This window comes from Cervus elaphus, chromosome 9 (genome assembly GCF_910594005.1).
Source record: "Cervus elaphus chromosome 9, mCerEla1.1, whole genome shotgun sequence".
Taxonomy (NCBI): domain Eukaryota; kingdom Metazoa; phylum Chordata; class Mammalia; order Artiodactyla; family Cervidae; genus Cervus; species Cervus elaphus.
In genome coordinates, this window is record NC_057823.1 from 52,150,785 (window position 1) to 52,175,761 (window position 24,977).

Here is a 24,977-nt window from a genome sequence, read left to right on the forward strand (position 1 = left end):
ATGTATGTCTTCTGTTTTTTTTTAATTTATCTATTGCTGCAAGAGAAAATACCCTAAAACTTAGCTGCTTAGAGCTGGGTGGTTCTGGCTCAGGGTCCCGTGGTTGTTGGTAGATCTCGGTTCTTTATGGGTTGCTGGACTTACGGACTTATTTCCTCCCCACGGACGTTTCTCCCACTGAGGGCTGCCTGGCTGTACTTAGGACATAGCACTGGGTTCCCGCAGAGTGATCTGTGAGAGAGAGCAGCCAAGTGAAAGCTGTAGTATCTTTTATTAACTTACCCTCAGAGCAGCATACCATGACTTCGGTGTTCTGTTGGCCTCACAGATTACCCCCGGGACAGTGTGGGAAGGAGGACTACATAAGGGTGTGAATACTAGGAGTTAAAGATCACTGGGAGCCAACTTGGGTACCTCGCGGTTACTCAGAAATTTTAATTTATTCACTTAAAAATTTATATTTGTGTAGACTCATGCTTTCTTTTTTTAAATTCATGTGAATTATACTAGTTGACTATCATTTACTGTAATGCTCAACTTGTCCCCAGTTTGCTTTTTTCCCCATCAGTTGAGCACTTCTTTAAGTTCTGGCACAAAAGATGTTTCCTGCTTTTTCTTACACTTTCCCTGCTCTGGCTCTGTAATCATCTAGGTATGCTTTTGGAATCTGTTTCCACACTTTCTCAGTGTAATTAGTGGATGTAGCTAGGGAGTATGTGAATGTGTAGATTTGCCTTTCTCTCTGTGTATCAGAGACCATGAATTCACACTAATGCATCTTAATTCCAGTCCAGTACCATAGGGTTCATCGTGTATTTTTTCTTTTCAATATTGACATTCCTTTTCTTACAGTGAAAAACTTAGCTTTCGTTAATGTAATTACTCATTTGATCAGTTCCTCTGTGTATAATCAACTTCCCATTGCTGTGGCCCACCTGCGTAGATACTGTTCTTTGCTCCCCTCTCTCCTAGGGTTGCCCTTCTTAACTCTGTCCTTCCTGACTTGGACATCCTGCACTGAGTTATGCCTATCCCAGTGTGGATAGCCTCACTATTTTTAAAAAATAAATTAAAATATAGGACTTATGTGACATAAATATTTAGATTAAAAACTGTTTAAAATAGTAGTGCTAGTTGTTTTTTAAAACAGATATGGAAAAATCAAGTCTAGTGACTGACCACATAGCACTTTTCCCAGTTAGACAATATGGCATTTTCTTGTAGCCCTTTTTTGAAAAGACTAAAACCATAATTTTAGTTTAGTGTTATGAAACAATTTTGGTAATTCTAGAAGCCCGTGTAAACTCATCTCCATTCTTAAAATAATTGAAAGCAATCATAATTTAAAATCCTGAAGCTTAATCTTTTATTATGAAAGTTTTAGATACTGATAATGACCAACACCTAGGCACTTACTATCCAGCTTAAGATTCAGACCTACTTAATTTAGCTCCAGTGTTAAACATTAATCAAGAACCATGGCTTCTCTTGGTAATTTATGAGCTTGAAATCTTTGCATATATTCAGAAATATTCATGTTTCGCTAAAGGTACATTGTTGTTAGTGATGGGGAATTACTTGTGCAACCTCCTCTACTTTACCCATTATATCAAGGCAGTAATATATCATCACTGAGGTTATAGCAGGTCGGTTTCCTGAGGTTACATACAACATTAATACAAGGCTAAGAAAATTGTTCAAACTCTGAGGAACAAGTAACAATGTATTGGCATTTGAATCATGAACATGACTTGAATCTCAGAGTCTGAGGTAGGACCACCAGTGATAGCACTCTTTTTACTTTTATAATCAGTATTTTCATTATCTTCTAGCTTCTGTTAAGTCCAAAACTATTCTAATTTGTGATCCTATATATGTGACAACTTTCCTTTCTGGAAGCTTACAGATTTTCTTTGTCCCCAGTATTGTGAAATTTCCTGATGTTTGGTATGTAGGTCAATTTTCATTTATTTTGCTTGACATTCAGTTGGTCTTTTTGGGTCTGTCTGTGTGGATTTGCTTATTCTGGACATTTCATAGAATCGTACAGCATGTGACCTTTTGTATCTGGCTTCTTTCATTTAGGCAGTGTTTTCAACATTATCCAAGTTGTAGCGTGTATCGGTACTTAATTCCTTTTTCTGACTGAATAATATTCCATTTTATGAATATACCATGTTTTCTTTTTCCATTTATCAATTGATGGGCATTTGGTTTGTTTTAATTTTTTAACTATTAAGAATAATACTGCTGTGAACATTTATCTTCAGATTTTTGTGTGAACATATGTTTTCATTCCTCTTGGGTATATACCTAGGCGTGAAATTGCTGGATCATATGGTAATTTTATTTTAAATTTTTAAAATTATTTCCTTCTAAGAGTTTTTTAGCTATAACTCTTATATTTAGATCTTTGATCTGTGTTTTCCAATTTTTAATTTTTGTAAAATACATATAAAATTTGCCATTTTCACTATTTTTAAATATACAGTTCATTGCTAGTAAGTGTATTTTATTTGTATTGTTGTACAGCCATTGCTATCTCCAGAATTCTTCATTTTTCAAAAGTTACCTATTAAGCAGTGACTCCTCATCTTTCTCCCTAGCCTTTAAACACCCACCATTGTACTTTATTTCTCTATGATTTTGACTTGGTTACTCATGGAAGTAGAATCATAAAGTATTTCTCTTTTTGTGACTGATTTATTTCACTTGGCACAGTGTCCTCAAGATTCATCTATACTGTCAGAATTTCCTTCCTTTTTAAGGCTACTAAAGTATTCTGTTGTTGTGTATATACCATATTTGCCTATCCATTTATCTGATGTTGGACATTTGGGTTATTTACACATTTTAGCTCTTCTGAGTAATTCTGCAGTCAGCATGGGTATATCTTTAAAAGACCCTCCTTTCGGTTATTTTGGGTATATACCAAGAAGTGGAATTGCTGGATCATATGGTAATTATTTTTTAATTTTTGAGAAACTACCATATTGTTTTACACAGTGGCTCTACTGTTTTACATTCAGCCCCTGCTCCCCCGCCCCTTGTGATGCACAAGGGTTTCAATTTCTCTACATCCTCACCAGCACTTATATTTTCTGCTTTTGGTTGGTTGGTCGGCCCTCCCCCACTTTTTTTTTTAAATAGTAACCATCCTGATGGAGTGAGATGGTGGTCTTTGATCCATTTTAAGTTAATTTTTGTGTGGTAAGCATCTAAGTTCATTTTTGCATGTGAATATCCAGTTGTCTTAGCACCATTTGTTGAAAAGATCATTCTTTCCCACACTGAATTGTTTTGGCAGCTGTGTCAAAAACCAATTGGCCATAGATATATGGGTTTATTTCTGGACTCTCAATTCTGTTTCGTTGATCTGTATGTCTTTTCTTATGTCAGTACCATACTGTCTTGAATACTGTAGCTTTGTATTAAGTTTTGAAATTAGAAACTGTGACTCCTCCAACTTTGTTCTTTTCTGAGACTGTTTTGTGTTTTTAGATCCCATGCATTCCCTATGAATTTTAGGTTCTGCTAGTTGTTGTGTGTGGTTTTTTTTTTTTTTTTTTTATGGCAGTTGGAATTTTGATGGAGATTGTATGGAATCTACAGATAAATTTGGGAAGTATTTGAGCTAGTTTTCCTATATTTTCTATTTTCCATCTTTATCTTTTATCTGTTTTTTGGAAAGACTTTCTCAGATTGTTTGCTTGCTTGTTTTAAGGATTTTCCTCTTATTTCATAGAAGCAATAGCTTCTCTTAGCTTTAAGGATATTCATGATAGTTTTTCTTTTAACTTTTTCTTCTCCCTGCATGGTCTTTGCTTTTTCCTGCTTCTTTTTTTCTTCACATTGTTTTGGTCTTTATCTTTCATGTTGAGTGATGTTGAAGATGGCCAGTTTCTTTCATTGTTGTTGTTTATCCTTATTTTAGAATAGGGCATTAAAAAGCTGATTAAAGGGTCTGAGCATATGGGAGTGAGGTTTGGCAACTGTGAAACTCTATGGTTTGCTGGCAGGGCTATTCTCCAGATGAATCACTGATGTCAGTGAGTCATATAGCTCTTTATTTTGTGCTGGTCAAGTTTTTCTTGAGAAGGGTCTTTTCATCTCCTGCCTGGAACGTACAGGTCAAGCTTCCCATGTTTTCAGGACATTGTGTGTATGTTTTCAGGACAAAGTTTGTATGTAAATATTCACTTAACCTTCTGATTTCCATACATCATTCATGCCATTAACTATGCTCAGTGTCTGTGAGTTCTGAGACCTTATGTTTTATCCTCTCTGGAGAACAAACCTCTGGTTTGCTTGGATGGAAAGGACATTCACTGGTAGAATCAGGGAAGTGATCTAGATGTCATTTTTAGTTTTAAGTTATTTTCAGATTTTTACCCATAAACAACATATAATACTGCTTTGGATGTTGTCAGTTTACATAGATGTTATGGAAATGTCTACATTTTAAATAGCATGCATTTTCAATGAATAGAAATATTCCACCAATATATTTTAAAATTTATTCCCCCTATAATAGATATTTTGTTTCCAAGTTTTTATTAGTAAAGATGTTGAAGCTCAGTGTTGCCTTGATGCATGTAGGTGAGAGTTTCTCTTTCTAGTCAGTAGGATTGTTTGGTTGTAGAGAGAGGCTCTTTATTTTTGCAAGATAATGCCAAATTAACTTTTTTCTTTAAAATTTTTCATTATTTTGAACATAATTTTGAACATTATTTTGAACGCTATATAAAGGTACAAAAAAGTGGAGTCGCTCAGTTGTGTCTAACTCTGTGACCCCATGAACTGTAGACCCCCAGGCTCCTCCGTCTGTAGGATTTTCCAGGCAAGAATACTGGAGTGGGTTGCCATTTCCTTCTCCAGGGGATCTTCCCGACCCAGGGATCCAACCCGGGTCTCCCACATTGCAGGCAGACTCTATCATCTGAGACACCAGGTGTCTAATAAATTTCAGTGAAAATTTCAGACATATCCAAACATTCAGTGGTCTACAATATATCACCATGTTTTTTGTGTTTATTCTTTTGTGTTTATTTTGTGTTTATTCTTGATTACCTCTTCCACCCACCCTTCTGGATTATTTCAAACTCAACCCCAAATGTCATATCATTTTATCTGTAAATAATTCAGAATGTGTTACTTAGAGATAATGCATTGGTTCTCCGTAGGGATAGTTTTGCTTACCAGGTGATGTTTGGCATTGTAAACATTTTTAACTGTCGCAGCTGGGAGGCTACTGGGTGCTACTGGCATCTGGTAGATAGAGACCAGGGAGCTACTGAACATCCTGCAATGTGTAGGACAGCCCCCACAACAAAGAATTATCCTGCCCCAAATGTCAGTCATTTCCCAGATTGAGAAATCCTGAGCTAAGGAAGTCTGAGGTACATTCAGTGGTTCTTCCTGTATATATTTCTAAACACATGCTGTTGTATTACACAAAGATTTAATTTCTGGGAATTATAACTCTAAAAGAACAAGCACTTTAAAAGTCATACAAAACTCCTGTGAATCTTAGTATCTTTATGTGACTGATAAAAGTATTGGATATTTACATATTTTTTAAATAGTTCATGACTATTATTTGGTGTTATAAAGAACCCTGGGCAATATAGTGAAATGTCAATTCTGAAGGGATGTGGATCACTTGAAATAAACTACTTTTGTCATGACGTTACACCTTTTTTGGGCCAGTAACTTTCAGTAGCAGGGTAGTTTGGGGTGGGGGTTGTGTGTGTGTTTGTTTTCCAGTATGTTGCAGGATTAGAAATTGGTATTGTTTTGCCGAGAATTTGCTGTGGTAGTAATTGTTGGAAGGATCTATCATTGAGTCGTCTTATTTTTAGAGGCTGCATAGGGATATTTATCAGTTAGTTTTGCTGTATAACATGATTCCAAAACATAAAACAGTAGTGATTTATTTCTTAGGATTCTGGATTGACTTGAAGGTTTTGTTTCATGTGTTATCAGCCAGGGTTATTCTTGTGGCTGTGTTCAGGGTTAGAAGGTCCAAGAAGATCTCTCTCATGTGACTGGGGCCTTGATGCTGACTTGGCTGCAGTGTGCACCACTGTCCCCCAAATGGCCTTTCCAGCAAGAAAGCCTGGACCTCCTGTGTGGTGGCTTAGAGCTGCTGTGGTGGAAAGAGCAGAAAGAAAAGCCGTCAAGTCTCTTCCACCCTAGACTTGTAACTGATGCAGTGTCATATTTGCTTAATTTTTTTTTGGTCGAACAAGATCCAAGGCCAGCTGGGATTCAAAGGGAAAGGAAATAGACTACTTCCTAATAAGAGAAGTGGTATGTTCTTACAGGGAGGGAAAAATTGTTGGCATCCATCTTTGGAGATTATTTACTGCAGGAGAAGTTGTAGTAAGCGTTGTCTTATACTAACATGTTTACTTCTTGGATAAGGTCACTTGTTAAATGCATTTAATTCTGTAGTAGTAGAATTTTGCTTCTTTGGATTCATTAAAAACAGTTCTGAATGGTTGGGTAATATTAAGTTATTAATAACATTTTTTCCAGTTTTAATTCAGAGAAGTTTTTTATGAAGATTTGTTTGGCCAATCAATAGGAGGAGGGGGGAAGGGAAAGGCTTGTTGGATGTGAAATGTAAAAATGTGGTTGTTTTGAGGAGAGATATAACTGTTTACTTGGGGGTTTGTCTTTTCCTGTTAAAATAACCTAAGTTGCTTTGTTTATTTGCTTTATTGAGAGATAATTGACATATAACATTGTGTAAGTTTCTTATACAGTGTGAACTTGATATTTACATAGTGTAAAAAGATTACCACGATAGTGTTAGCTAACACTGCCATCATGTCCCATAATTACTTCTTTTCTTTTGTGGTGGGACCATTTTAAGATCTTCTCTCTTAGCAAATTTCAAATATATAATACAGTATTCTTAACTATAATTGCCATGTGCATTAGATCCCCAGAACTTATTTATCTAATAACTAGAAGTTTGTACTCTTGTTATAGGGACACATAATTTTATACTACCAGTCTTATTCTTTCTAAGACTGTCACATAACTCATGATCTTGATAACATAAGGCTGACTAGGCTATGCTTTTTTTTTTTTGTTTTCTACTTGATTCATAATGTTTTCATACTTTTCCTGTTACCATACCAAAGAACAACTTCTGCCTGCTACCTCCTCTTTGTTAAAAAAGTGCTCTCAGAATCCTCAAGTAGCACCACTATAATGACTATATAGGTTAAACATTCTTGGTAGGTTATTTGGTCAGATTTGCCATATCAGAAACTGCTTAGGAGAACTATGCTTTGTTGTTAACATCAGGAATATAAAATGTTTTTGAAGCAGGTAATAGTACCAGACTTTCCTCCAGCCTAACTTTGGACTTGAATTTTCTGTCTGGCCCTCCCCCAATCTTTGCTGCAGACAAAATGGAAATACTTTTATACTGCAAACTTCATCATAGCAAAAAGGAAACTGTTCTTTTCTCTTATTGTCCTGATACTATAGTACCTTCCCCAAGATAGTAGTACATGTTTCTATTATTGTGCAGCATATAGTTGATTAAATGGCATCTCAAGTGATTTTAATGTGGACAGAGAACTCTCCTGTCTCTAGGCTAACCTAAAATGTAACTTTGAAAAAACATTTCTTCAGATATATTCACGCTTTGGCTAATACTGTTTAGTGTCATGTTTTGGAGGTTGGACTGTTCCTGAGAGGTGGACAAGTCATTTTTTATCTGTCTTTATAGTTGTTCTAAAATACAGTGCCAAGCAAGTATGTAGCAAGTCATCTAGCAGAGTACAATTTGTTTACTTGACTTTTGGTCACATCTTATAGAGATTTTAGTCTGTAGGAAGACTGATTTAACTGTGGATAGATTCATCGTCTTGAACAGGTGGTGCAGTGGTAAAGAATCCACCTGCTAATGCAGTAGATACAGCAGACTTGGGTTCAGTCCCTGGGTCCGGAAGATCCCCTGGAGAAGGAAATGGCACCCCACTCCAGTATTCTTGCCAGGAAAATTCTATGGATAGAGGAGGCTGGTGGGCCACAGTCCATGGGATCACAAAGACTTGGACATGACTGAGCAACTGAGCACACATGCTGATTCATTGTCATGAACTCCCTGAGTTAGTGTTAGAGAACTCATGAAACAGAAGCTGTGCTTTGGAAGAGTGAAGAGTAAAGTCCATGGAAAGTGTTATTTTTAAGTTTTGAGGATTTACAGTCCTGTGGTGGTTTACTCACTAAGTTGTGTCCGACTCTTATGACTCCATGGACTGTAGCCTGCCAGGCTCCTCTGTCCATGGGATTCTTCAGGCAAGAATGTTGGAGTGGGTTGCATTTCCTTCTCCAGGGGATTTTCCTGACCCAGGGATCAAACCTGGGCCTCCTGCATTGCAGGCAGACTCTTAACCAACTTAACTAAACAAGGGAAGCCCTAGTTAAATAGTATTTATATATTTCAAAACATCTGAGTACCAGAACTTAACTATATGCTACTACTAAAAATAGTACATGTGAATTATTTTAGGGGTATGTGGGGTCTCATGGTTTTATGGAGTATGAGAAAAAGAATGTCGTTTTTAACTCTTTTTAAGGTCCTCGTTGTCCTGCCACTTTTAAGTAGCCTAGAAGCACACCAAGATAGTGATAGCATCATTTATTTCCCCATTTTCTTAGACTTTGGACTGTGGTACATGGTGATTAGTGCCATAAAAGAGTTCTTTAGGTTTCTAGTTTGCTGTGTAGTTGTTAACTGAGGTGGAATCCACTGGTGTAGATTCTGGTTATTTGAATGCCAAGAATGGAGCTCTTTTCTTAGTATTTCAGTGTTTTCTTCTGAGCTTAGTGCTGAAATTTTTTGGCATATGTAATAAGCACATAGACTCTTCCTATCTCCTTGGCTATATGCCAGGCTCATTTTGGAAATAGAGTGTGGAAGAGCACTGACCACTGCCTCAGTAACTGAAAGGAGAGGTAGTTTCGGATACTGACCGAGACCCTGTGTGGAGTCTGACCTAACCTGACCAACCATCATCAGCTCCAAGAGCAAGAAACCACTACTTGCCTGTTTTGCTTCTGGTACCATTTGTACCTCCTTAATATTTTTGTCCCCTTACTTATTACAGAATCAGTCTTCTGGAAGACTTGTGATTTTCCTATCATAACTGTCATTTACTCAGGCACTTTCTACTTTGTCCTTGATTGCCAAAATTCTAAACTTGTTCTTTGTTAGGTATTTATAGGGTCCCGTGGCTGCAGTATTAGACTATTACTGCCTTCTCAAGTGCCTTACTTCATTAAATCTAAGATGCTATCCATTGAAAGATGTAGAAGCAGTGAAGTCGCTCAGTCGTGTCCGACTCTTTTGCGACCCCATGGACTGTAGCCTACCAGACTCCTCCGTCCATGGGATTTTCCAGGCAAGGGTACTGGAGTGGATTGCCATTTCCTTCTCCAGGGGATCTTTCGAACCCAGGTCTACCTGCATTGTGGGCTTCTAGGAAACCTGTCTCTCAGCACATTTAAGTGAAGGCTAAAGGTGCATGTGGTGGAAGAGTGCATAGAGTATTCCAAGCAAACTGTTCCTGGAGTCTTGAACTAGTTGACATTTAAAAGCTAATTGATTACGAAAAAGCTTTGAAATGAGTAAATGGTAGTTCATATAGGTAAAATAAGGTCTTGAAAAGGTTCTTGATCCTCAGTAATGAACAAAGAATTGTCTTTAATTAGAACATTTTCGTCTAAGTGGTTATTGCTGAAGTGCTCAAAGAGATGAACTCCTTATTCTCTGTTGTTACCCAGTCTCACTCAAAACACCTATTCCATTCACGTTCAGTAATTAAATCTGAATATATTTTGTCACTACAGACTTTCTATTTCCTGGCACTGTAGGTGATTAGGCTGAATTGAACTGGACTTCATCTTGGAAGTTGTTAATGTGCTTTTGTTTATCGTCTCATTTGCCAGTGTTTGAACACCAGTTCTGCTTGATATTGTGCTAGACATTCATTCATCTACTCATTTAGACATTTGCGTGTCTCTTAAGTTCCACTCTGGAAAATGTTGTAAAGATTATATTATACCTTGTCTCTAATTGATGGAATTTAGAAGTATTCCAGGAGTAGCATTAAGGGTACACATAAATTTTGATAGTTGTGGATAAAAAATTGATCGTATTACTATACCATATGATACTAGATTTGTATAGTATAGTTAATAGTAAGCTGCTTGGAGAAAGAAGGAAGTCCCTGGGAAAGAAGATTTTTCTTCATCCTAAAAAAGCAGTATATGGACAGTAATCTTTTAAAGTGAAAGTATTTAATGTTTATGTGTTTTAAAATCATAACTGTGCTATTGTGAAGATAGATGAAAGTGAACTGGGGCCTAGCCTTTTTAAAGCAATTTTTTAACCTCAGATTCATAATTATGTTAATCACATGCATTGTCAGAATTTCATATTGGTTCTCCTTTGTGTGCCAAAACAAATATGAATCCTTATAACTCAGCTGTAATTTATTTTATAGAAATTTCAGGGAATTCACTGGTTGTATAAGCTTTCTATATTTGCAAACTTTTAGTACAACAGATAGGATTATATAAATGACAAATTTTGCTAATATCTTTATATAGCGTATCACTTCCCCTTTAAAAGATACGTGCTTCCTGCCCCCCCCCCTTTTTATATAGAAAAAGTATTTTAAGCCAGAAACACATCCACTATATATTTGATCACTGCTGGAAGCTATCAACATTGTCACACAAATAGCGCTTGTAAGGATTTCCTGGAACTTGACAAAAGTAACTTCAAACAAACAAACAAAAAAAAACCTGTCTTTAAAAATTAATAAAAACATGTGATTGCCTTAGAAAGGAAATTTATGTTGTATTAACTATAATTGAAAAGCTATTCATAATGCTCTTTCTCTTACTATAAACATTCTTAAAACATTTTGATCACAATGTTATTAATGTACTTAATACCACTGAACTGTATACTTTAAAATGGAAAAAAAATGGACAAGATGGTAAATTATATGTTTGTGTAGTTTACCACACACAAAAAACCACACTGAAGTAATTTATAGTCCAGATTGGGGGGGGGGGGCGGACGACAAGGTATAGATAACTTTAGGACAGTATTAGTCATGTTGGGTAGATTTCTCTATGTTATGTTTAAAAGTCTTTTATTCTACAACAAAAAAAAATTTGGGGGGATAAAAAGTGTTCTTGGTTCCTTCAGACTTATTTCTGACTTTCCCACAGACATTAGGCATTTTGTGAGAATAAAATCTTGGGTGGGGAACATGTCATTGGAACAGTGGGCCACAGAAAGAAGCAAAGCCTGGTTCTGTGCCCAAACAATAGTGTTGCCTTTATTTCCCAAATTGATTTGACCCTTAAACCTATAACCAAACCATGCTTTTTTAGTTTTAACTTCATTGTTTTATAGATAAGGGAGTTCTAATCTGGAGAAGTGGAATGACTTGTTTAAAGTTACCTAAGAGCAGAATAATAAAACATCAACGGATGTTAAGGCTTGGGAAAGACTGACTTCTGCCTGTTGCCCCTGCTGATATCAGCAGGAACATAAACAGTTGTAGAATAACCATTATAATCCTTACGAAGCTAATTTTCATTTAACATAATTAATTACACATGAGATGGTTAGTTTCCAGTATTTACAGAAGGCTTGTCAGATAGTGGTGAATGAAGATTCAGATGGCGGATAGTTTCTATCATGTTCATCTCTATGTTCTTAGATGTTGGCAGATGAATTGACCTCTTGGTTAAGCATGCTCTAGGAATAATTTTCCCATCTCTAGGCAGTGATTGGGTTTGCAAGTTCCAGTGTGTTGAACAGTACACTTAGTTTTGCCTGGGTGTATGGGTTGAGGAAATAATTTTTAAAAACCCATACATAATCAAAGGCTTTGGTACACAGTTAAAAAAGAGGAGGGGTACTTATTATTTATAGGGCTTCCCTGGTGGCTCAGTGGTTAAGAATCCGCCTGTAATGCAGGAGACACCTGCGGGAGACATGGGTTCAATCCCTGGGTTGGAAAGATCCCCTGAAGAAGGAAATGGCAACCCATTCCAGTATTCTTGCCTGGACCATGAACAAGAGGAGCCTGGCAGGCTATAGTCCATGGAGTTGCAAAAGAGTTGGACACGACTTGGCAACTAAACAACAGCTTGTTATTTAAGTCAAAGGAGTGTTTAGTTGCAAAAACTCATGTGTATACAAGAATGTGGGTATAAATATTTACCAAAACATTATAATAGTGAAAAATAGGAGATAAATATGTGTCACCTAAAGAAAGGAAACACTGTGGTTTAGGCACCCACTAGCAAAATAAACAGTGTAAAAAGGAACAAACTAGATCTTCATGGAAAAATATTAATGTCTTACTATGTTGAGGGAAAAGCAAAGTATAGAAGAATACATGCCATGTAACACTTCTTAAATAAAAGTTTAAAAACATGATAATAAGACTGTGTTGTTTATGGACACATAAAAAATGTATGTAAGTATGCAAGAGAATGATAAATTCTAAATTCAAGGTAATCATTACTTTGGAGAGGAAAACACCGAGGACTTCTTAAAGATCTAGTTTGATCTAGCAGTGTTTAGATTGCGCTAAGCTGAGTAAAGGTCAGTTTTCATTCCAATCCCAAAGAAAGGCAATGCCAAAGAATGTTCATACAACCACACAATTGAAGTCATCTCACACGCTAGCAAAGTAATGCTCAAAATTCGCCAAGCCAGGCTTCAATAGTACATGAACCGTGCATGAACTTCCAGATGTTCAAGCTGGATTTCGAAAAGGCGAGGAACCAGAGATCAAATTGCCAATATCCGCTGGATCATCAAAAAAGCAAGAGAGTTCCAGAAAAACATCTACTTTTGCTTTATTGACTATACCAAAGCCTTTGACTGTGTAGATCACAACAAACTGGAAAATTCTTAAAGAGATGGGAATACCAGCTCAGCTGACCCTGCCTCCTGAGAAATTTGTATGCAGGTCAAGAAGCAACAGTTAGAACTGGACATGAACAACAGACTGGTTCAAAATTGGGAAAGGAGTACATCAAGGCTGTATATTGTCACCCTGCTTATCATATGCAGAGTACATCATGTGAAATGCTGGGCTGGATGAAGCCCAAGCTGGAATCAAGATTGCCAGGAGAAATATCAATAACCTCAGATATGCAGATGATACCACCCTTATGGCAGAAAGTGAAGAATTAAAGAGCCTCTTGTTGAAAGTGAAAGAGGAGAGCGAAAAAGTTGGCTTAAAACTCAGCATTCAGAAAACTAAGATCATGGCATCTGGTCACATTACTTCATGGCAAATAGATGATGAAACAATGGAAACTGAGAGACTATTTTTTGGGGTTCCAAATTCACTCAGATGGTGACTGCAGCCATGAAATTAAAAGATGCTTGCTCCTTGGAAGAAAAGCTATGACAGCATAGCTAGACAGCACATTAAAAAGCAGAGACATTACTTTACCAACAAAGGTCCATCTAGTCAAAGCTATGGTTTTTCGAGTAGTCATGTATGGATGTGAGAGTTGGACTATAAAGAAAGCTGAGTGCCGAAGAATTGATGCTTTTGAACTGTGGTGTTGGAAAAGGCTCTTGAGAGTCCCTTGGACTGCAAGGAGATCCAACCAGTCCCTCCTAAAGGAAATCAGTCCTGAATATTCATTGGAAGGACTGATGCTGAAGCTGAAACTCCAATACTTTGGCCACCTGATGCGAAGACCCTGATGCTGGGAAAGATTGAAGGCGGGAGGAGAAGGGGACGACAGAGGATGAGATGATTGGATGGCATCACCAACTCAATGGACGTGAGTTTGAGTAAACTCTGGGAGTTGGTGATGGACAGGGAGGCCTGGTGTGCTGCAGTCCATGGGGTCGCAACGAGTTGGACACGACTGAGTGACTGAACTGAACTGAAGCTGAGTAATAGGTTTGTGCTGGATATTTTCTGTAGTCTTAGTTGACTTGAATTTTTTTAAAAGATTATAGACATTAATCTCAAATAAGGTTACTACTTCTGCTTATACTCAGTTCAGGGAAAGATTGCTATTGATACATTTTCTTTTCTTTTTTTTTTTTAAATGTGGAACGCTTCATGAATTTGCGTGTCATCCTTGCGCAGGGGCCATGCTAATCTTCTCTGTATCGTTCCAATTTTAGTATATGTGCTGCCGAAGCCAGCACGCTATTGATACATTTTCATCAATTTGTCTTTAAAATAGAAGGCAGCATTATTAAGAGGGAAATAGAAAATATTGGAGAGCACCAAGGGATTAAGTCTATCAGTACCAGATATAAAAGATTCTATAATTTGCTGTTTTCAGAAATTATAATTTTTTTCAAACTGATCTAGGCTAACTGACCTACTAATATTTCCAGAGTTTTAAAAACTTGTAATTTTAAGTATTTTAGCAGTTAATTTTTAATACCAACTTCAGATATTATGCTGGATACATGAGTTAGCACTTCTGTAGCAACCCTGGTAAGTTAGGAGTAGGGCAAGGGGGATGCAGTACTATGGTAATGACAGACTGCTTGCCTTCAGTGTGTCTTGAAAATGTGGAAAACACCCCTTTCTTGAATTCTTCATTCTGTGCTACCATGTTTTCCATCACCTTCCCTTCACTTTGAGTCTTGCTGGTAATGAGTTTTCTAGCCTTGTCTTTTGTCTTTGATGCTTAATTCGTCAAACAAAAAGGCAGTCAGAATTTAGTGTACATCACAATTTCCTGGGGGACTTGTTAAAACGCACCTTGTTAGGCTCTGAAACTGCAGAGTTTCTGGTTCAGTAGGTCTGGTTGGAGCCTGAGAATTTGCATTTCTAATAAGTTTTCTTGTAATAATGATGCTGCTGTGCCAGGGTCTCATTTTTGAGAACTACTACTTATCTAGCTGTTCTTTCTTTGCTGTTCGTTCATCTTAAAGGAGGTTCAGTTTGATTTCCTGGGCAACATACAGATTCTCAGATATTCTAACTTGTACATTTCCGCTATTTTAGATTCAGACTAAAGAAGCATGATAGGATAGAACTTACATAGTAGAACACCATGTCCTTACTCTAATTACATGTTTTCCTTGGATTAGCTACTTTGTATCTTTTTTACATATATAAAATGGGGGATTAGTTTAGATATCTCTTCTGACATTGAATCATAATTTCTGCTTAAATCTTCTCATATCCTGATTACCCACCAAAGACCTTTGATTTGTACAGGAAATTTTAGAACTGTTAATGCTTGACTTTAGAGCCAATTTTTTATGAAAGTAACTATAATCCCTCATTTTCCCATCTTGTTCCTTTTACCATTTGCCATAGGGTAAAACCAAAATGGTGAAACAAATCTGTGTTCCATACTATGTATATTTTGCTTCATAATTGTTAAGACTGGGGAAAGAGGGTTTTTGAAAAATAGATAATATCATTAAGTTTTACCAGTTAACGACCTATTTGAGTATTTGAGGATACAAGGAAAGCAAAGTCAGCATAGCCCTTATAGGACCCCCTCCCCACAGTTAGAAAGCCCTTTTTTTTTTTGCTAGTGCTATAATACAGAAATATTGCAGGCTTAGAGGCTTTAGTGTTCTGTTTTCTTTAATGGTGGTCCCTTTTAAAGAAGGGTTAATCCTTTGGAATATAGGTATTAAGATAATAATATATAAGGCATTATAATCATTCCTGTATATCTTTATTGGAAAACATATTCCTGAGCCAGAAAAGATAGTAGTAGGAAATGTATTTAAAAGTTTGAGGACTTCCCTGATGGTCTAGTGGTTAAGACTCCACGATTCCACTGCAGAGGGCAGGAGTTCAGTCCTGGTCAAGAAACTTTAAGATCCTGCATGCCACGCAACATGGACAAAAAAGTTTGTAGTGAATTAAACTTTACTTGAAAGTAATTAATTGGTATAAGGTTTGGGGGCTGTTTGAACTAAGTTAAACACTTGGGAAAGTTTCAGATAATCAAAATTGTTTATAACCCTTAATCTTTAAGAATAATGGTTATACCTAGAAACTAGAGTGTACAATGTCAAAGAAAAAAATCTTAATTGAGAACTCTATTAAAATCCACAGTTTATTTCCAAAATAAGACCTTTATCGTAATATTTTTTGAGATTTCAAAGTTAAGACTATAAAGTCTTTTTAGAAATTGAGGATTCTTTGCCTTAACTGTCAAACTTCCCTCCTCCCTTTTTTTTCCCCTAAATTTAATTGTATGTACTTTGTCTGTAAGGGCTTCCCAGGTGGCTCAGATGGTAAGAAGTCCACCTGCAATGCAGGAAACCCGGGTTTAATCCTTTGGTTGGGAAGATCCCCTGGAGGAGGAAATGGCAACCCACTTCAGTATTCGTCTCTGGAGAATTCCATGGGCAGAGAATCCTGGTGGGTACAGTCCATGGGGTCACAAGGAGTCATGGAGTCAGATATGACTGAGTGATTGACACTTTGACTTTCTCTCTATTGCTCTTTCTATATAGAAGAAGTTTTCCAATAAACAGAAAAATTGCTTGGTTTTGGGTTTTGTCCTAGCTCTACTCTCAATGCCAGTAATGTATGATTTGCTATATGATATACAAGAGAAATCTGAATACTATTTTGGGGGAGATAAAAAGTCAAGGAAATTAATGTCTAGGTTTAAAACCATATGATAAAGCCAACAGCCTGATGTAATAAAGTATTTTTTTCTGCCCAGTGATTTGGCTAGATCAGTGCCTTTAATTTCAAGATTTATCTTTATTTTGTTTTCTTTTTGCCACGCTTGCAAAATCTCAGTTCCCCCAGGCTATGGTAGTGAAAACCCAGAATCCTAACCACTATACCAGTAGGGAACTCCCTTCAGTTTTTTTTTTCCCCCTTCAGTTTTAATCATAATGCAGGGACATCAGATTTTGTGGTGGTGGTCATATAGTCACTAAATTATGTCCAACTCTTGTGACCCAGTGGACTGTAGCTCACCAGGCTCCTCAGTTCATGGGATTTCTCAGGCAGGAATACTAGAGTGGGTTGCCATTTCCTTCTCCAGAGGAGCTTTCCAACCCAGGGATGAAACTTGTGTCTCTCCTGCATTATAGGTGGTCTTCTTCATTGCAAGTGGATTCTTTACCACTGAGCCACCAGGGAAACCTCAAATTTTATAGCTTCTGTGTTTATTTAGTCTAACTGGATTTTCACTGTTCTAATTACCCTTCAGATAGTCACAGCTTTTTCAGAACTATTTTTTTTAAATCCAAATGTATAGTCAGAACTGGTAAGTTATTTTTTAAATAGACAATAAATATACTTGTTAAAGGTATAAAAGAAATACATGTAGTTTCTATTCTTATCCCCAAAGCAGAGTTTCCTTCTGAAGGCAAATACTTTGAACTACTTTTGTGTCTATTCTTCAGAGATACTGTATGCATATATGAAGATGAATGAATATATGCCCTTTTAGTAAGCAACTTTATATATACAATAAAATCAACAATTTAAAGTATACAGTTTGAGTTTTAATGAGTATAATTCACAGTTTTGCAGTCCCTACCAAAGTCATAATATAGAATATTTTCATAGCCCCCTAGATTTTCTTCATGTTCCTTTGTAATCAATCTCCTCCAACTCCCTCTAGCCCTTGAAACTATTAATCTGGTTTCTGTTGCTATAAATTTGCCTTTTCTAGAATGTGTATCAATGGAATCATGCAGAATATAGTCTTTTTATGTCTCATTTCACTTAAATACTTAAGTGAGTGCCTCGAATCAAGGAGTTGGAATGAGTATGTTAATTGTATATTAACACAAATTTGAGTTAAGGTTTTCTTTTTTTTTTTTTTAATTATATAATACTGACTTATGAAGAGGACAAGGATTTTTTTTTTCCTTTTAGCTTTTTGAGATGTCATTGGCATAAATTTAAGATGTTCAGCATAATGATTTGACTTAACATGTATCATGAAATTACTATCATGGTAAGTTTAGTGAACATCTATTATCTCACAGGTACAAAATAAAAGGTAAAGAGAAAAATTTTTTCCTTGGGATGAGAACTCTTAGGATTTACTCTGTTAAACTTTCATGTATAACATACAGCAGTGTTAATTTACCTCTTCTTGCCTGGAAAATTCCATAGACAGAGGAGCCAGGTGGGCTACAGTCCATGTGGTTGCAAAGAGTAGGACACAACTGAGTGCATGCATGTGCGCACACACGTGCACACACATACATATTACAGCCCTACCACTTACTTAAAACTGTTAGTTTGTACCTTTTGACTACCTCACCACCTCCCCTCACTTTTGATAATTGCAGATCTGATCTCTTTTTCTGTGAGTTTGTTTATTTTTGAAGTATAATTGATCTACCACACTATGGTACTGTCTGGTATACAACATAGTGGTTTGATATGTTAAAAAGTGATCACCACCTGATGAATCCTTATATTCAGGTTAGATGAAGTTAGTCAAAAGAAGTAGCTTAACTTTTGTGTTTCAGATCAAGCAAGCTTTCTTAGTTATAGTGACCTGCATTACAAACATTTGGGAATGGGAACGGTACACAGTAGGTTTTATGTTTTTCTCCTTGAGATGGGCAAGGAATCTCTGTTGTAGAGAAATACAAAATCCTCAAATTGAGATGTGAAAGAAAGTAAATATTGTTAAATCTTTACCTCAATCCCAGCACTTAAAAAAAAACAGAACTTTATTTCTATACTTTATGCCTTGTCCTCCAAGCTTACAGATAGGATAAAACAAAATAATTGATGTAATGACTGGTTGAATAAGTAAACTCAGAAGAAGAAACTTACAGAAATATCTGTGTGTTGCAATTTAAAATATTTATTTATATAACTCGATAAGACTTGAAATAATTTTTAAATGGTAGGTTTTACCATTGTAGTTTTAAAATATAATTAAAAGTAGTCCTTCCTCAGAGTTTGTTTTTATCTCACATACCAAGCCAAAGGGTAAGGAAATATAGTATGATTTCCTGCTTTGTGGTTTTTAAGGCATCCCCACCCAGTAACAAATCTCAAGTTTGTGGGTTCTTGTGTTAAAATAGCTAAGAAGCTGGCATCTTTTGTAGAGCATGACTACATGTAATTCCATCTCTGATTTCAAAACTTTATGATGGGTTATATCCAGCCACCCTTTGTAATATATCCCTTTTAAAGTTTTTCCTACTACCTTTGGAAGCTTTGTAGTGGATATGAGCTGAAAAAATAACAGTATCTTGTCAGATGGTTCTGTATAATTTGGAATATTTATGACTCCGTTTATCTGAAGTGTAACTTAATGATTTTGGAGTACAAAAACCAGCTGTTGATCTTTATTGGAAAATAATAAGTGTTTACTTAAAAACAGTTTTTGTGAGACTTCCCTGGCAGTCCACACTCCCAGTGCAGGTGCATGGGTTCAATACCTGGTCCAGGGACTAAGATCCACCACATGGTGCGGCCCAAGAAAACCCAAAGAAACAATTTTTGTGGTTCTTTAGTATATGATACATGTTTACTTTCCTTATATTTAATACCTATTAAACTCCAAACAAAGCAAAAATTATCTTCTTTTAAAAACATACATTTATATCTAGGAATCCCAAATATTTTATAGATTTCATTAATCTACCTTTCTCTTCTCTGACTTTGAAGGAGTGCTGCTAAAAGCTTTACTGGTGAGACAGAGAGTATTGGTAACAGTGATGGTTTTATTAATGGATAATAGTTATATTTATGTTAAATACATTTCTTTATTCTCTCCTTGAAGGAGTTGAATGACCTGGCACGGGATCCCCCAGCACAGTGTTCAGCAGGTCCCGTTGGAGATGATAGTAAGTATCTAAAAGGAATAATAAAATAAAACATAAAACAGCATAACAGTCTGCCTCTGGTGAACTCTGGTAATAATAAATATATATATCTGCTAAGGTTATTTGTATGAAGAGTAAATTATGCAATTTACCTTTATTTGCCCATGAAAGGTGCAGTTTTATGTGTATTCCATCCTCTTTTGTACTGTATTGCATTTTGAACGTCTTCTGCCAGATGTTTGTGTAGTTGTTCTGGCTTCTCCTTACCTATCCTTTGTCCCTTCTGGGTATTTACCTAAGACAAAATATCCAAGCTTTTGTCTACAGCAAGCTATTGTTCTTTAGTAAGATAATAGTAAGTATGATTGGGGGGGGGGGGGTGTGTACGTGGGTCTGTGTCTTTATTTGTATTGACTCATTTGTGAAGACAACTACAACTTACCTTTAATGTCCAGTTTATCTTCTTAATCCTGTTTGAAATAATTTATTGTATCTTACTGTACATGTTGGATAATAATTTTGCTTTTTGTTCCACTTTGTCTCAAGGCAGCTTTTCCCCCTAATACCATCTTTCAGCCTTTTAAAAATAGAGGATATCTGAACAGGCTGTGTAACTAATTCTCACACACAAAAATGCAACATTTAGCAGATAAGGGAAAAGTGGAATATACTCAGAGTATATTTAGAAGCATTTGTGTAAGGGAAGTGTATAGGTTAAGACAGAAAATAAATGAGGTTATATGGGCTTGTGTGTAAAATTAAGTTTTTCCTCATTTTTCTTAAGATTGTTCTTTTGGTTTGCTAAATCCTTAGGAATCAAAGCATAATCCTTGTATAAGGATTGCTTTATAGATAAAACAGATGTTATAAATTATAAGACTAAGTACTTGTTATGAAAAATCCATTTATGTTATGTTTAGATCTGTCCAGTATTATTGAGTATATATAGTATTTGATACCAAACAGGACGGGCCAAGTACTTAAACACATTTCTCATTTAAGGTTCACAATTCTTTAAGTGATTGGAAAAGAAATTGTTAACTGTTTTAGAGAAGAATCTAGTGAGAACCTTGTGGTGGTTCTTGAAGTAGACTTATTCTCAGATTTTCTGATTCTTGTTTTGTCATTCCATGGTATCATATCCATCTGCATCAATGTGGTCATTCAGTTTTGAAAGAGTGTTTTTATTTCAGGTAAATTCCTCAGAGTTGAGAGAGGCTGATTTTTTTTTTTTTTTTTTTTTTTGAGAGAGACTGATTTTTAATTAAAAGTGTTTGAAGTCTGGGGATTAGATTTCATTTTTGAAGTTCCGTAGTGTGCTAAAGTAATTTGCCTTTGCTTCTACCGTAGTTGGTACTATTACATTCCTTTCTCAGGTTGAAAAGTGGTTACCCTGGAGAGTTAAACTCCCCTAAAGCATAAGCAATAAGAGAAAAAGAAAAGTAAATTAGACTTCATCAAAATTTAAAAATTAGGTACAGCAAATGATACTGTTAAGAAAGTGAAAAGGTATACCAAATGGGAGAATAAAGTTGCAGGTTGTATATATCTGATGAGGCATATTTATCTAAAATACTTTTTAAAGTCTTTATATCTCAACATTATAAAGATAAATAACCCAATTTTAAAATGAACAGACAATCTGAGTAGCTTTTTCTCTAAGATACTCAAATGCAATAAGAACATGGAAAGATGTTCAGCATCATTATCAGGGAAATGCACATCAAAACCATAATGAGGTGTCACTTTACACCCACTAGGATGGCTAGAATCAAAAGGTCAGATAATAAGTGTTGATGAAGATGTGGAGAAATTTGAACCATCATACTTTGCTGGTAGAATGCAAAATGGTACAGCCAGCTTGTTAGACAACTTGACAGTTCCTCAAAAAGCAAAACATAAGAGTTAACCATATGACCCAGTGAGTTCATTCCTAGGTATGTGTCCAAGAGAAATAAAAACATATATCCCTATAAAAACTCACTCATGATTGTTGATAGAAATTTCATTTATAATAGCCAAAAAGTGAAAACAACCCAAATGCCTACCAGCTGATGAAGGGATAAATAAAATATGGTGTGTCCATACAGTAGAATATTATTTGATGATTAACAGGAATGAAATATTGATATATGCTACAACATGAATGAGCATTAAAAACATTGTGCTGAAAAGACCTATACTCTGAACACCATAAGATGCTGGTGAAAGAAATTGAAGATGACATAAACAGATATTGTTAAAATGACCACACTGCCCCAGGCAATCTACAGATTCAGTTTAATCTCTTTTGAATAACCAATGGCATTTTTCATGGAACTAGAACAAAACAAATTTCAAATTTTGGAAACACAAAAGACCTCAAATAGATAAAACAATCTTGAGAAAGAAGACTGGAGCTAGAGGAATCACACTTCCTAACTTCAGACTGTACTACAAAGCTACAGTAATCAAAAATAGTATGGTGGTTGCACACACAGAAAAAAGCATATGGATCAGTGTAACAGGGTAGCAAGCCCAGAGATAAACCTATGCACTTAGAGTCAATTAATCTACTGCAAACGGAGCAAGAATATACAGTGGAGAAAAGTGAGTGATACTGGGAAAACTGAACAGGTATATATAAATGAATGAAATCAGAACATTTTTTCACAGCATTTATAAAAATGAACTCAGAGATCTAAATGTAAGACCAAATACTCTAAAATTCCCAAGGAGAAAACGTAGAACACTGGCACAAATTGCAGCAATATTTTTTGGATCCATCACTTAGTGATGGACAAACAAATGGGTCATAATTACTTAAAATCTTTTGCATAGCAAAGGAAACTGTAAACAAAGCAAGAAGACAACCTGTGGAATGTAATATATTTGCAAAATGATGCAACCAACAAGGAATTAATTTCCAAAATAAACAGCTCATACAGCTAGTTATTAAAGAAATGCAAATCAGAACTACAATGTGGTATTATCTCACACTGGTGAGAATGGCCATCATTAAAAAGTTTACAAATAATAAATGCTGCAGAGGGTATGGAGAAAAAGGAACCCTCCTGCTCTGTTGGTGGAAATCTAATTGGTGTAGCCACTATGGAGAACAGTATGGAGGTTTCTTAAAAAACTAAAAATATGAGTTGCCATATTATTCAGCAGTCCCACTCCGGGCATTTATCTGGAGAAAACTCGAATTTGAAAAGATATATGCAGCCCAGTGTTCATAGCAGCACTACTTAACAATAGCCAAGACATGGAAGCAACTTAAATGCACTCCAGAGGGAGACCTAAGTCAGTGACTCTAGTAGGTATTCTTATATGTAACCAGGATGGCAGAATATGCAATTAAGATTTAAAATGGTAGGTCTCCAAATGCTTTTTGTTAATTAAATTAATATGGGGGCCTTTTATAGAACCTTTGTTGAAAATACTAGGACTGATCTTAGTGATTCAAAGTAACTTTCTCCTTAGCTACTTAATCCATAAAAAAATTAGTTGGCAGAAGTTAAGAGGAATTTTTCTCAGTACTAATGATGAGTAATCTAAAAAGGAGAGCCTCAGCAATACCTATCCTTTATTTTTAATCCCTAGTAAACAGACTGCTCTTTGTAGCTTCAGGCCCAGTGAGGGGCAAGCCAACCATAGGGGCAGTTCTCATACAGATGGTCAGAAGGAATTTAAGGGTTTGGGCTGACATCCCAGTGGATTTTTGTGTGGCTTTCTAGTCTTCACATTACCTCCTTGCATCAAGAATAATCCCATTGACAGCTTCCCTTAGTTTGCTCAGATCCTAGTGTGAATGTTAAGTGCTTAGTAACTTGCTTAGAAGTGAAAACTGGGTTTTTGATCTTTGTGTTGTACTTAGTGGCATCACGTTTGAAACAGAACATGCACCGTTTTTTGCAGTTTGAAGAGAAAATTTCCTTACTAAACAAGTTTATGATTTATTGGGATTATCCCTAGAGTTTGTAATCAAGCTTGGGACTTACAGCATACGTTTTCTTTATTTATTGAGGTACCAGTAATTCTAAAGATCTACACATGAGAACTCATGGCAATTTTTTTCTCACTGGAAAAAACTAGCATTTCCTAATTTGAGTATTATCTACTTTTAAGTTTACTGTTCTGCTCTTTACCAGTTCTATAAAAGAAGTATATTACAGATATTTGTATTGGGGAAATGATATAATCAAAGAATTGAATCTTGTGGTTCTTTTTTACCCTGTGAGGTAAGGAAGTGCCTGTTTAAAAGTGAAACTTGCGGCCTTGTCAAGAATTTTGTCTCCCTGACATGAATTTTTAAGACGTTTTAGCCCAAATACTTTGTTGTTGAGCACCTTACCAGTGTTCTACACCATGCCACTCATTTTTGCTATTCTCAGAGTCCAACTTAATTTAAATTCCTCATCCTGCCCAGGACTCATCATGTTTCATAAATGAACTGAGATTACATGGGGAATAATATGTTGTTATGGTGTAGGTATACTGTAGATATTGCTTGATGGTGACTTTTTGTTGTTCTTTTTTCAGTGTTCCATTGGCAAGCTACAATAATGGGGCCAGTAAGTATTCAGATTAATTTCAGAATAAATAGTTGAGGTAATTCACTCATTTTAACCCAACTTTTTTTGTTATCAACAGAATGACAGTCCCTATCAGGGTGGAGTATTTTTCTTGACAATTCATTTCCCAACAGATTACCCCTTCAAACCACCTAAGGTAACTGGGATATGCAAATTGTTTTTTTTATCTACTTTCTACAATGCTAATGAAACCATTTATAAGAAGTTTTCCTTGTTTTGATAGGTTGCATTTACAACAAGAATTTATCATCCAAATATTAACAGTAATGGCAGCATTTGTCTTGATATTCTTCGGTCACAGTGGTCTCCAGCACTAACTATTTCAAAAGGTAATGGAATGGATATTTGATATCAAAATAAAGCCTACTATTTTTTTGTGTGTTTGTGTCTTTTTTTGTGTGTGTGTGTGTGTGTGTTTGTGTCTTTTTTAGGTTACTTATTCTTGAAAGGGCTAGTCAAATTCCTTTTTAAGAGAATGTAGCAATCTCCCTTATTCTTGATCTGGGGTTTAGACCCACTAGAGAGAGTTGAATTTTTAAGCATACATGTTTCTTGGTGCTGTG

The 24,977-nt window shown here is 36.0% G+C and overlaps 1 protein-coding gene and 1 non-coding gene across 2 annotated transcripts in view; one reads left to right on the plus strand and one right to left on the minus strand.

The window, feature by feature from the left end:
- The window catches only part of UBE2D2 (ubiquitin conjugating enzyme E2 D2), a 43,436-nt gene that overhangs the window by 9,946 nt on the left and 8,513 nt on the right, over window positions 1–24,977 (plus strand). The window contains exons 2-5 of the mRNA XM_043912940.1: window positions 19,795–19,858; window positions 24,362–24,393; window positions 24,473–24,550; window positions 24,638–24,743. Of these exons, the coding sequence (XP_043768875.1) occupies window positions 19,795–19,858; window positions 24,362–24,393; window positions 24,473–24,550; window positions 24,638–24,743 (280 nt within the window). The remainder of the gene's footprint in view (window positions 1–19,794; window positions 19,859–24,361; window positions 24,394–24,472; window positions 24,551–24,637; window positions 24,744–24,977) is intronic.
- On the minus strand, window positions 14,133–14,239 carry LOC122701080. The gene has a single exon (XR_006342930.1). It is a non-coding gene; the product is annotated as a U6 spliceosomal RNA (small nuclear RNA).